The sequence below is a fragment of the Leucoraja erinacea genome, chromosome 40, assembly GCF_028641065.1.
Source record: "Leucoraja erinacea ecotype New England chromosome 40, Leri_hhj_1, whole genome shotgun sequence".
NCBI lineage: Eukaryota > Metazoa > Chordata > Chondrichthyes > Rajiformes > Rajidae > Leucoraja > Leucoraja erinaceus.
In genome coordinates, this window is record NC_073416.1 from 5,301,376 (window position 1) to 5,315,791 (window position 14,416).

Here is a 14,416-nt window from a genome sequence, read left to right on the forward strand (position 1 = left end):
CCATCTCAATAAACGTACCGAAGTGCGGTTCATTCTGACAGCCCTTGATCTTCACTCCCTTTGAGCCTGTTTCGATGAGGAAATGCCGTACGAGCAGTTCATTTGGGTTGCCTGTGGTAACAATGCAGAGAGTCAGCACACAGAGTCAATACAGCTGAGGGAGGCCATTCAGTCCTTCTAACTCATCCTGACTCAAGGTGCTTGTGATCCTCAAAACCGAAATGTTATACGTTTTAAATCCAAACGTGCTACGAGGTTGGCTCAGATGTACTCTCCGTGTTTGCCAAATTATAGATTTTAATCCCAACCTCATCAATGGAGCTTGTTCACTTGGCATTTCTGTTTCCGAGTCAATCTGACCCAACTTTGGACTTGTCTGCGTGCGGGCCCCGGTGGGTTTGGTCCACAAGTCAGATTCCTAACCTGTTACCTGACTGCAGCTCAGTCATAAGTGAACAACACTCGTTTCAACCGCAGGTGCCAAACTGTACACAAAGCCAGTAGCAGCAGCTAAGGCGTGCCTCAATATAAGCTCCTTCCAAGCGAGACACCAGTTGGAACTCAGGTGAGGTGTTAAACCTTCTGGAGGGACGGGTAACAGGAAATCCTGCTTCACTTATTTAAATGTTCAGGTACTCCAGTGGCTCGTCATGGCACCACCAATAGCTAGATCCAGCGGGGAGCATAGCTCTGTGGGCATAAGAGCTGGTCAGAGGTTGAGTATCCTGTGGCAAGCGACCTACCTCCTGACCCACCAAAGTCTTTCCACCATCTATAAAGCTCAAGTCAGGAGTGTGAGGGAATACTGTTTGCTTGCCTGGATGATACAACTCCAACAACTCTCAAAAAGCTTGACTCCATCCAGGACAAAGCAGCCTGTTTGCTTGTCACCACATCCACCACCTTAAACATTCAGTCCTCCCATGGTGTGCACATCACCAAAATTCACTATAGTTATTCAACGAGGCTGCTCTGAGAGCATCTTCCAAACCCTGCCACTGAGAAGGGTAAGGGCAGAATATACACCATCCTGACTTGGAAATATATCACTGGTAGTTTATCACTGGGCGTAAATCCTGGCATCTCTCACCTCAACAGCTCCACCAGAAGGACTGCCGCGGATCAGGCCAAGAGGTCAGCTCACCACCATTTTCTCAAGGCAATTGGGGTTGAACAATAAATGATGGATTTAGCCAGCGATGCCCACATTCCAAAAAAATGAATTAAAAATTGTCGATGTATGATTTTGTGTAAGCTCACAAACGGGGAGCATTCAACACGTCAAGATAGACACAAAACGCTGGATTAACTCAGTGGGACAGGCAGCATCACTGGAGAGAAGGAATGGGTGACGTTTCGGGTCGAGACCCTTCTGCATTCAACACGTCAATCTTGGCCCTTTGTGCGATCCCATTATCGGTAATCTAGCTCCTTTCTTCATTCTGGACATGGGGCAAACATGAACACACACGGAATGTCAGCCCCCACATCGAGACCCGGGTGGCTTTGTGCAACCTACCTTTACTGCTGTGGGAGCTGAAGTTAGCTGGAGGCGTCACCACTTTGAGGGCAAGGCCATAGGCCCCCTGGAATGAATTGCTGTCCCGAATCAGGAATGAGCCAGGCTCCCGGTCTTTCAGAAGGGCAATGGCTGCAAGAGGAATACATTGTTAGCATTCTTTTCAAATAAAGTGAGTTGATTTTTTTAATTACTCGCATCTGCTGTGGTCGGCCTACAGTGATCTATCTGTCCAGACCAGTCACAAAGCTGCATGCCACCCTGGATCAAGGGTTAGAATGGACTGCTCGTGACCCTAAGATAGACACAAAAAGCTGGAGTAACTCAGCGGGACAGGCAGCATCTCTGGAGAGAAGGAATGAGTGACGTTTTGGGTCGAGACCCTTCTTCCGACTCCCTTTCCAGTTACAATTAATTTAATGAGACAAGAACCAGGCGTCTAAGTGGTTTGCTCACTCCCATTTTACTTGGCTCTTTGCTAAGTTCTGATAAAAATGAGTGGGGTGGGGGTGGTGGTAAAGAAAGGCTGTGCTGAAGAAAGATGCCAGAGATGATCAAAGTGCCTATCGGTGAAGTTAATGCAGATCCTGAACCGCCCATCTCTTTCCCTAGACTCCCCACTTTGCAATCTATCTACAGCCTGGTTTAGAATAGGTTAAAACTAAATGAGAGTTGAAGTTGTTATCTGTGGAGCTGTGTCCAGAATGGTTTGTTCCATTCTCCATGACGACAGAAGCTATGAAGTCTGTTCCCACCAGGCTATTTTTGAAAGAAAAGACCTCGATGTCAGAACAACAGGAAGTTGCTGCCGACCTCTGCCTGGAACGTAATGAAGGAACGACTCCAAGTTGCTGAGCTCGGATATTTTGCTATTCATGGGACGAGGCAAGGTACCAAAATGATCACTCAAATGAGGAGGTCACCCACGCGGGGCATCCATACCCGGTGGAGGCACGCAGTGCACGGTGCAGGTCGTGGTACCACCCTGACACTGAGCATTTGATTTCAACGTGATTTCTGTGCAAGGTCTCCAGTGTCAAAATAATCTACTCCAGTGATGCAGCCTGTGAACCGCTGCCTCATAGCACCAGAGATCAGGTTCGGTCCTGACCTCGGGCGCTGTCTGTGTGTGTGGAGTTTGCATGTTTTCCCCGTGACCACGTGGATTTCATCTGGGTGCCCCAGTTTCCTCCTGCACTCCAAAGACGTGCGGGTTTGTAGGTTAATTGGCTTCTGTAAATTATTCCTTGTGTGTAGGATAGTGCCAGTGTACGGGGTGATTGCTGGCTGGCATGGACTCGGAAGGCCGAAGGGCCTGTTTGCATGCTATATCACTATACAAAACTAAACTGTGTGTAGGGAGTGGGGGGAGGTGATATGGGGAGAATAAATGGTGAATGGATGTTTCATAATCAGTAGACTCAATGGGCCAAAGGGCTTAGTCAAAGAGAGAAACAACGCAGACACTTCAGCCCAATTTGTCCACGCCTCATCTAAGCTAGTCCAATTTGCCTGCATTTGACCTATATCTCTCTAAACCTTTCCCATCCAAATGTCTTTTAAATGTTGTCATAGTACGTGCCTCAACTACCTCCTCTGGCAGCTTGTACTACATATCCACCGCCCTCTGTGTGGAAAGAGTTGCCCCTCAGGTTCCTATTAAAACCTCCTCTTCTCAATTTAAACCTATGCCTTCCAGTTCTTGATTCACACTGCCAAATATAGTATAGAACACGGCATCTGCCATCAAAGTTCACCTTGGTCCCTGGAGATGTTCGGCTTGTACCAAAACTTCGATGTGTCCTGGACAAACCTGGCACTGATCTGGCTTTCCTGATGTCCGTCTGCAGGAAACACAAAAGGGAAACATGTTCAACATGTTGAAACAGAATGGTTTGGACTGCACAGAGACGAGGGACAAAAGGACAAGCTGAAGAAACGTTTCAACCCAGCGTGTTGAGGGGGCAGTTGACTCTCACTCCTAACCTCAGCTTCCCAACCTGCCTGAGGTTGCAGGTCGATGGTGGCCAAATCCTGCACCTATGTTCTATGTTTCTATGATTGGAATCATCTTCAGGAAATCATAACATCAGTGCTAGAGTTGATAAGCAAAGGACTCGCCAATATAAGAAATACTGTAAAACCTTGCAGGAAAGCCATGCACAGTGCAAGCTTCCATTTTACCAGCATTAAGCTCGACAGGTTACTTTTGAAAATCACAAGGGGGTAATGGGATTTGTCTCCTGGGTGGGAGGAACAGCAGGAATATAAGGTCATAAGTGATAAAGCAGAATTAGGCCATTCGGCCTATCGTCCACTCCGCCATTCACTCATGGCTGATCTATCCCTCCCTCTCAACACCGTTCTCCTGCCTTCTTCCCTAACCCCCTGAAACCCGTACTAATCAAAAATCTATCTATCTCTGCCTTAAAAACATCCATTGACCTGGCCTCCACAGCCGTCTGTGGCAAATAATTCCACAGATTCACCACCCTCTGACTAAAGACATTCTTCCTCATCTCCTTCCTAAAGGAACATCTTATCATTCTGAGGCTGTGACCTCTAGTCCACCTGGCAGTTCAGGGGTCTGGCAGCTCTCAAGAAGGTCCCGGAGTCAGTTCCCGGACTCTGGCATGTATAAACCAAGGGGTTACAGTCTCAATATAATAAAGGGTCAGCCGGAGATGAGGAGAAATCTCTTCACCCAGAGGATGGTGAATCCATGCAATTGTTTACCCAAAATGGCTGTGGCGGTTCAGATGTTAATATATTGAGAACAGAAATCAATAGATTTTTAGATCTTCTGATATTCAAGAGATGTGGATAATTCCATCTCCATCAACATCAACATGGCATCAGTCTAAGATCTGAGATTAAGGGACTTGGTGACACGGCAATGAAACAGGACCTTTGGCCCAACTCGCCCGTGCCGATCAAGGTGCCCCAGCATCTAGTCCCATTTGTCCACAATTGCTCCATATCCCTCGAAACAAGCAGGAACCCGAAGTCTCGGGAGCTCCAACGCCGCAGAAGGTTCAATCAGCCCCAACGTGAGGTTCGATGGCTCGGCGCGGGGGAGCTGAGGATGCAGGAGCTGGACGCCTCGACACGGAGGGCCCGAACACCGCCGGCTACGGGAGTCAAGATCGTCCCGTCAACGGAGGGCTCAAGGCCCCCGACCGAGGAAGAACTAAGGGAAGGACTTGAACTTTATTTCGCCTTCCATCACAGTGAGGAATGTGTAGCAGTCACCGTGATGGATGTTCATGTTAAAATGTGTTTTTTGCGTCTGTTGCTTTTTAAATTGTATGACTGACCAGGCCAGTGAATTTCACTACACCAGTTGGTGTATGTGACAATAAATGAACCTTACCTGTAAACGAGTGCATTGGGAAGGCCAATGTAGTCGGGGAGAAGGTCACGTGCTGTGCCGTGCTCTCGCTGGGAGATTGCGCGCCTCTGTGCGTGGGTGAGAAGGACCTTCCATTGGCTGGTCCGTGGCTGGCAGACATCCGCCGTTTCTCTGGTAGAGGCGGCTGCTGTGGGCACATCGAGCCGCTGGCCTGGTAGGTGAAGACTTGGGAAGGAGAGGTGGGCGCACTGTAGGGGGACGTGACGGGGAAGGCAGGGGTTGGCGGTGCCTGGGACTCCGGAGATCCTTGGCAGGACTGCAGGGCGGCCATGTCTGGGCTCAGCGGGTGGTGTTGCACGCTGGCAAAGCACGAGTCTCCGGTGGTGCCATGCGGTGGGTGCCTGACGATGGCCGAGCTGGGTGGTGTCATGGAGGCACAGTGATCTGCGGCAGTCTCTGGCACACTTCCCTTGGCAGCTGGGCTACGAGGTGGCTGCGTCCTGCTACAACCATCTTTGCTTTGGTTTGGACTCAGCTGCGCGTCGATGGCGATCGGCTGGCGGGTGGTTCCCGGGTCACCAGGTGCCATGTGGGTCTCAATGCCATTTACCTGATGGGCACCAGACTGTTCGGCTGGGCTGCCGGGGCTCCTGTCCCTTTGACAGCCATTTCCTGGCTCAGGAGAGATACCGACTAAGCACAGGCTCGCTTCTGGCCGGGGCGGGGTTGGCTGCCTTTGGCCCGTAGCAGGAGGAGACTGGACAGGAGTCCTTGGGCTGCCCTCCGCTGTTGCTGTGCTGTTGGCAGTAACAAACACATTTGTAAAAAAGTGATGCCATTTACATTTACCCAACATAAAGAATCAGGATACAAAGGCCCAGATATTTCCAGTCCATTGCGGGTGCAGTGGCAGTGTGTTGGACTCAATTCCAGAATCCATTGACTCCAAGTTTGGAAGGAAGTATCGTGTCCAGTCATAACAAGCGTATAAGCATTAGTGAACTTCCAACCCAGTTGTTACAAAGATGCCTCTTGAGGTGGAGCTTAGTGAGCTTAGAAACATAGGCAATAGGTGCAGGAGTAGACCATTCGGGCCTTCGAGCCTGCACCGCCATTCAATATGATCATGGCTGATCATCTAAAATCAGTATCCCATCCCTGCCTTCTCTCCATACCCCCTGGTCCCTTTAGCCACAAGGGCCACATCTAACTCCCTCTTAAATATAGCCAATGAACTGGCCTCAACTACCTTCTGTGGCAGAGAGTTCCAGAGTATGCTTCTGGGAAAGGCAGTTTATTGTAATCAGATTTTACATTTATAGATTGCCTGACTGTCGACAAACGACTTTTAATGATGCATTGGATGTCTACAGTGGCGGCGATGTGAGGTGCTTTCACTGGGAGCTTGCTTGCCTCTGCTGGCTAGTCCATGGCAGGCTGACATCCACCATTTCTGGCGCACTGAAGCTTGGTGCAGCCAGCGTAAAGGGTCCGTAGGGAAACAGTGCGGTCTAGGGTCCAACAACCAGGGGCAGGGTCTCCTCAATGCTTCATGGATATATTGTTTAAGCAGGAAACAGGAGTGAGATTGATACAATGTTTAGGACTGACACTACAATGATTACATACTACAAATGGCGTATATTTTTGGAATTACTAAAGAAGGCTGCCAGTTCTGCAGAAAACAGTGGAGGAACTACGGACACACCAGACTCTCATATTGGGAGGGAAACATTTCAGGAGAGATTCAGTTGAACTGGTTCACCTGTGGACCATCGGTACCATGGAAAGTGAAATGGGCAGTGGAGTGAGTGAAGAGTGCATGGTGCAGCACTGAGCGTCACATACGCACCACAAATGACTTCTTGTGTCTGTGCAATGAGCAGCATTGTCAGTGGAGGGACACAACACATGGTAACAGGGGTGGGGGGAATGGGAGGTGAAGGAAGAAAGGGACAGGGAGAGGTTTGTGAACGGCAGATCCATGCAAGCACTTAAGAGAATGTAAGCTGGAACATACTTCTTTTGAGTTAGGGTTAAGGATTATGAAGTCTTGATCTCAAATCCCTCTAGGGTCTTGCCAATCCTGCAATTTCCTTCAGCTTTACAACCCTCTGAGATTTATGCATTCTTTCAATTCCGACATCTTCAATTTTAATTGCTCCATTGTTGAGGCTGAGCATTCAGCTGTCTGGGCCGTGAGCTGTGAAATCCCACCTTTTTTTCTCGGACTCTCTCTCTCTCTCTCTTTGTCCAAGATTTTGGTCATTGGGCCTCATAAGTCCCGATGTGACTCAGTGAGAAATTTTGGTTCAGTAATTGCTCCAGGAAAGTAACTAGGGACATTTTACTCAGCTAGAGGTACTAGATATATGCAGTCATTAAGGAGACAACTTCAGCCAACAGTCTGAAGAAGGGTCCCGACCCGAAACGTCACCTACCCATGTAATCCAGAGGTTCTGCCTGACTCGTTGAGTTACTCCACCACCTTGTGTACTGTTTTGTAAAACAGCATTGGCAGTTCCTTTGTTCTGCCAGCTGTTCATTGTCTTTGATACTTTTGATTCAACCTGCACCATTGTCAGATCATTGTTCCTTGTGTGTTGGCCCAATACTGTCTCAATAGGAAGCTTGTCTGAGTTGGAGACTCGAGAGAGTCCAACATAACTTGAAGATGATAAAATGTTCTGGATTGGGATTGGGGGGGGGGGGGGGGGAGGGAAACGTGCAGTCATGTAAAATGAGAAGAATTCTCAGAGCCCGTGCTATCATTCATTTAATTAGGCAGTTGAAGTATTTAGGACAGTGGGGCTGATATACGACCAAGAGACAAACAACCCTATAAATGGTTGGAGTCAGTGTCTCCAATGACTGCACGAGTGCCAAACCTGTGTTGTAACAGTTATCCTCGGAGAGCACTCCCATCAGCCACATGTGTGATCCATCCTAGGCTGAACAGAAGCAGCTGTGGGATAAGAGGGAGCCAACATTTTCTATCAAATTAATTGTGCCAAGTCTTGTGACTTGAGCCACATCATCGTCCCTCTGTGAGCCCTTCAAAAAGAACGCTGGGCGTTGCCGCCTTGAGGACTTGAATGTCATTGTCCATCTGGAAATTCCATGTCCTCAATTTCAAAGGTGCCCACGGAATAGGCAAAGAACGGGCAAAGAGTGTAATAAACCAGTTCTGGGTCCCCCCCCCCCATCACATGCAGTGGCTAGGCTGCTCGAACATGCAAGGACTGCCAAAGAAGGGTCTCGACCCGAAATGTCACACATTCCTTATCTCCAGAGATACTGCCTGTCCCGCTGAGTTACTCCAGCATTTCTAAGGAGTGCCAAAGATTGTCCATCCCAGCGTCTTGGGATCACTCACTGTTTCCCGAAACTGGCTGCTATGAATTCCAGCAGCCATTTCCTGCACAGCTAGCTCCCACCAGCAGGAACGCAATAAATGATCAGAACTTTTGTGTGATGTTGTTTGAGGGATAGATGTTGGCCCAGGAGATTGGGGAACGCTCACCAATCCTCTTTCAAAATAGCATCTACCTGAGAGAGTATACAGGGCCTCCAACAGTGAAGGACACCCTCAGTACTCCACTGCAATGTCAGTCTACATTTAGGTTCTTGAATGTCTAAAGTGGGATTTGAACTCACAATGTTCTGACCTAGAGCCCAGCGTGCCAGTGGAATGCAGTGGGATCACAGAAGTGATCGATCATCGAGATCTATGGTGCAGGAGGAGGCCATTCGGCCTATTATTTCTATGCCAGCCAACACAAGAACTAATTAGGTTTTTCCAACTTTCTATCGCACTGTGAGTTATGGCAGTTCAACTTCTTCTTCTTCTTGCGTATATGGCGTGCACAGCCTAAAGTTGTAGGACAACTTGTTCTGTTTGATCTTCTGTTTGTGCACGCCAGGTTGATTGCATTCGTCGCAACAGGGTGGACCACGTGAAGGTTGCAATCTCCCACCCCAGTTCAACTGCTCATCCAGTGTGATCATTTAACTTAATTTACACAACCATCTTCTGACTCACCTGATCTATCTGTCCTGCCACCTTCAGGAACCTGCGGATGCACACCCCACTGTCCTTTTGTTCCTCTACATTTCTCATGTTTCCCAGAGACACAATGATCTGCCTGTTATTCCCAGAACTACCACACCCCACCTTGAGCAGGATATGTATTTATTATAACTGGGAATCAAAATCAGTGGCAGATGTTTTATCTCCTTGTGTTTAAGTTATCTAATACTTTCCACCTGGACAATTGAAATGTCTCCCAGGCATTGCTTCACAAACCACCTCCAAAACTCTTTCTTAACTTTCTGGGAAGTCTAAATGATCCACAGGTATAGTCTGATGTAATTTGGTATTTTTGAGGCATTTTGCCCATTTTGTAACTTCTCTATTTCAAACAAGAAAGCAATGTATATAGTGTAGGCAGGAACTGCAGATGCTGCTTTACACCGAAGATAGACGCAAAATGCTGGAGTATCTCAGCGTGACAGACAGCATCTCTGGAGAGAAGGAACGGGTGACGTTTCAGGTCGAGACCCTTCTTCGGGCAGTTTGAAGAAGGGTCTCGACCCGAAATATCAACCAATGTATATACATATTGCTGCATAAACAGAATGACTTGTTTGGGAGGCATTCATCACAAACGCATTCTAGCCAACATTAAATCTGTGAAGCACAACTACTCTCTGCAGGGTGGACCACAGATTAACCATCCAGATCACTTCAGATGGCTGTACACATGAGAGGTTCTTGCCACTGCCACCCTGATGTTGAACTCCTCCATAGAATAAAACTATGGGGATGCCAACAGCTGTAATTTCCTAACCAAAATACTGGGTAATCTGCCCAGGTTTGACCTAATGCAGGCTCAGCAAAGTCTATTCATTTCAACAAAGAGGGACAAATGCAAGGAAGCGAGTTAAGTTTCAGGCAATTTACAAATGTTTCATATCGGGTGAGTTAATTGAAATCCATTTAACTGTTTGCAAGTTGATTTTCAATTTTTTAAATGTGCTTTTGATTCTTTTTAAAATGTGATAAGTTCTTTAATAGATGAAAAATTTAATAGCAAAACACAAAATGCTGCAGTATCTCAGCGGGTTAGACTGCATCTGTGGAAGGAATGGGCAGACGACTGTTCGGGTCAAGACCATCTTCGGACTAATTAGACTGAAACATGTTATAGCTTGATAATTCTTTTTTTAAGTTATTGAACATTTTTCAAAGTTTCTAAATGCCAGAGACATTTGGAGCCATTAAAATACTTTCAAAAGTTCTGACATTCAGTAAGTATATGTGGTATAACATATGATGAGCGTTTGACGGCACTGGGCCTGTACTCGCTGGAGTTTAGAAGGAGGGGGACCTCATTAAAACGTACAGAATAGTGAAAGGCTTGGATAGAGTGCATGTGGAGAGGATGTTTCCACTCGTGGGAGAGTCTAGGACTAGAGGTCACAGCCTCAGAATTAAAGGACGTTCCTTTAGGAAGGAGATGAGGAGGAATTTCTTTAGTCAGAGGGTGGTGAATCTGTGGGATTTGTTGCCAGACGGTTGTGGATGCCGAGTTAATGGATATATTTAAGGCAGAGATAGATAGATTCTAGATTTGTACGGGTGTTAGAGGTTATGGGGAGAAGGCAGGGGAATGGGAGGGAGAGATAGATCAGCCATGATTGAATGGCGGAGTAGACTTGATGGGCTGAAAGGCCTAATTCTGCTCCTATCACTTAATGACCTGATGTGGCTTAAATGCATATCAAAACATTTTGGGGGGGAGTTGGAGGGGGTGTCCTGTCATTTACAGAAGTAAGATCTTACACTGTATTGGGATTTTTTGATCAGGACTCCCCTTTGGGAAGTTGCTTTAGATGAGCACAGGCAGGAGAATGGCGAGCATGGGAAGGTCACTGCTCACTGAAAAAACAGAAGTGCTCTCCTTTTTTCTTGCTGCAGATTTCTACATATGTTGCCACAGAGGAATGTACCTTTCAGTATCCGGTCCAGAGCTGCCTGTGGATCCAGGAGTCGATGCTTCAGTCATGTTGGACGGAGAGCTGCACAACACCATCCCATCACAGTGGTGTTGCCTTGCAATCTCAGGGTTTCTATGTTTTCCAGGGACACCTTGTACCAACGTTTGTTTTCCCCGGGCTATTTGATCAGTGTTGATTTGGACTTCTAACAGAAGAACGAAGGGAACATATGCTTAATGGTTTCTCTTTATAATACTATCGAACATAGAACAGTGCAGGTAGACACAAAGTGCTGGAGTAACTCAGCGGGTCAGGCAGCATCTCTGGAGAGAAGGGATGGGTGACGTTTCGGGTTGAGACACTTTTTCAGTCTCGACCTGAAACGTCACCCATTCCTTCTCTCCAGAGATGCTGCCTGTCCCATTGAGTTACTCCACATTTTGTGTCTACCTTCAATTTAAACCAGCATCTGCAGTTCTTTCCTACACATGGAACAGTGCAGCACAGGAACAGGCCCTTCGGCCCACAATGTCTGTACCGAACATGTTACCGAGTTAATTCCTTCTGCCTGCACATGATCCATATTCCTTCATTCCCCGCATATTCATGTGCCTATCAAAAAGCTTCTTAAATACCACTATCATATGTGCCTCCACCACCACCCCTGGGAGTGCATTCCAGTCATCTGTGTAAGAAAACTTGTCCTGCATATCTCCTTCAAACTTTGCCCCTCTCACCTTCAAGTTATGTCCTCAAGTCTTTGACATTTCCATGCTGGGAAAAAAGTTCCGACTGTCCACGCTATCTATGTGTCTCTTAATTTTTATAATCTTCTATATCAGGTCTCCCCTCAGCCTTCAACCCATCTACATTAATGTCCAAGTCGTTTAAATATCTAGCAGGCAACAGAGATCCCAGCACTCCACCACAGGACACAGACGTCCAGCCAGTGGACCACCCTTCCATCACGACCCTCTATCTTCTCTGGGTAAGCCAATTCTGAGTCCAAACTATCAAGTCTCCCGTAGATCCAAATGGAGGACCTAGCGTGGGGGGGGCTGACTGCCGTGAGGGATGGTGGGAGAACAAAGGGGGGGGGGGCTCTCTAGTTTAGAAACCTTTGCCCAGGGGATAAGTCTGTTTATGTGTTTGTTCATTTGTTCTGGTGAAGGCGCTGTGCACACGGCAGCCAGACAACACTCGCTTGTCTTTTTGTTTTTCACTTTTAATTTAATTTGAATTGCTAGTGTTTGTGTACCTTGTTGTGTGTTGTGACTGTTGGCAGACCAATTTCCCTCCGGGGATGAATAAAGTTCTATCGTATAGTATTGTGTTGTATCGTATCGATCCCATATGTCTTAATCTTCTGGATCAGCTTATCATGTGAGACTTTGTCATTCCTGCATCCCAGGACAACTCTAGCACGATTTACTCCACAACTTCACTTGAAGACATTGCCTGCTTTGTTGAACTGTTTGGGATGGGCTGCCAACCTCTTTCTCTTGCCACTCTCAGCCTGGACCACTGATGGCGACACTTCCCTAGCAGTGGCTCAGAGGTTGATCAAGTTCACATCAGTGGTATCACAGCAGCCAGAGGAATGGCAATTAACTGCATTGAGCTAATCTCACCAAAGTCCTTTCTGAGTGTACATCCCCCAGTTACCGACTACAAGTCACAAACAGATGCAGAGAGTAGTTTTTTTTTAAATTTCCATCCTTGAGTGGGATATATTGGCATTGGAGGAAATGCAGTGTAGGTTTATCAGGAAAATAATTGTAATCCAAGCATTACTTTACAAGCGTTACTTTATAGGACTGACATTTGATGAAAGAATGGATCGACTGGGCTTGTATTCACTGGAATTTAGAAGGATGAGAGGTGATTTGTATAGAAACATATAACATTCTTAAGGGATTGGACAGGCTAGATGCAGGAAAAATGTTCCCCATGTTGGGGGAAGTCCAGAACCAGGAGTCACAGTTTAATAATAAGGGGTAGGCTATTTAGGACTGAGATGAGGAAAAACGTTTTAACCAAAGAGTTGTGAATCTGTGGAATTCTCTGCCACAGAAGGCAGTGGAGGCCAATTCACTGGATGTTTTCAAGAGAGAGTTAGATTTAGCTCTTACGGCTAACAGAATCAAGGGATATGGGGGGAAAGCAGGAACAGGGTACTGATTGTGGATGATCAGCCATAATCATATTGAATGGCGGTGCTGGCTCGAAGGGCCGAATGGCCTACTCCTGCACCTGTTTTCTATGTTTCTCAGATGAGATCCCACAAACTAAGTTTGTTTTCTCTGGAAGTTAAAAGGTGATGAGGAGATTTGATCGAGCGATGTATTCAGGGGCATCGATGGGGTGATTGGGGGGGAAACTATTTTCAGTGGTTGGGGAGTTTGGATAATCAAAGCTTTTTGTGCCAGGATTTCAGGAGTGAAGTCAGGAAACACTCCCACGTGCAGAGGATGGGGAGATAATTTGAACTGTGTTCTGCAAATGAATAATTGGTGAGTCAGATATTGGATTAGAAAATAAATAGATTTTTGGCACAAAAAGGCATTGAGGTACCACATGGGTCATAGGTCGGCCTTGATCTTGGTGAATAGCAGAACAGGCTTAAAGGGGCTGAATGGCCTTCTCTCATTCCCATGTTCCCAATAATTATACCCAAAAGAATCCCAACTATTGGGAGCAATCTTCGTGCGGTGGTGATGGTGGCTGAGGGCATTGCCAGGAATTTTACCCATGGCTTGCACACCATTTGGGAGAAAGTTGCTCAACGGAGCCACCCGGTGGGCAGAATCCACAATTACAGTCCTGCAAAAATGAATGGAGACTGTTGAGAGAGCAAAACTAGAGAACAGGAAAAATATTTGAAAATAGGACTTGTCCTCCCGCACGAGATTTTTACCAAGATATAGATGAAGTTTGTTAAAGCTTCGGTCCATAACCCTCAACTGTGCTTGGGTAAGGTCTTTAAATAGGAGTGGCTTAAATTAAAGGTACACAAAAATACTGGAGAAACTCAGCGGGTGCAGCAGCATCTATGGAGTGAAGGAGATAGGCAACGTTTCGGGCCGAAACCCTCTCTAAGTGGCTTAAATTAAACCAGGTTGCCGTTTATCTTCTGTGCTTTTGCCATTTATTCAGCAGTGGTCAGGGAGAGGAGGAGAATATAATTGTTCTATGGTTTCTGATATCACTTTGTTGAATTGTTTTAATCAATCCCAGCACCACAGCAGGGAGTTGCAATGCCCACTGTGGGCTTTCGGTAGCAAACTGGCCGAGAATGGGTAAAAGTAACTAGAAAGTCCGAATAGCATTAAGATCTTATTTTCCAGGGAGCATTCCGACCGACATTGTGCAAACTCTCCATGCTCTTTGGACCGAGAGAAATGCTTGAGCATAAAACATGCAGCAGGCAAAGGGGAAGTTTGCATAGATCTAATTAACTGAAGCATCTGGAATTTGACTTCTGAGAGCAGATGAAGGAAAGGCTTCCTCTTTGGGATGAGATGACAAGATTTAGATCATCAGGG

General features: G+C 46.7%; 1 protein-coding gene across 6 annotated transcripts in view; it reads right to left on the reverse strand.

Moving 5' to 3' along the window:
* Positions 1–14,416, reverse strand: part of tns2a (tensin 2a) — a 148,308-nt gene that overhangs the window by 13,592 nt on the left and 120,300 nt on the right. For all 6 annotated transcript variants that reach the window (XM_055664396.1, XM_055664395.1, XM_055664397.1 and 3 more), the window contains 5 exons: positions 10,884–11,076; positions 4,893–5,668; positions 3,277–3,363; positions 1,520–1,651; positions 19–111 (listed from right to left, as the gene is read on the reverse strand). In XM_055664396.1, coding sequence (XP_055520371.1) covers positions 19–111; positions 1,520–1,651; positions 3,277–3,363; positions 4,893–5,668; positions 10,884–11,076 — 1,281 coding nt within the window. The remainder of the gene's footprint in view (positions 1–18; positions 112–1,519; positions 1,652–3,276; positions 3,364–4,892; positions 5,669–10,883; positions 11,077–14,416) is intronic.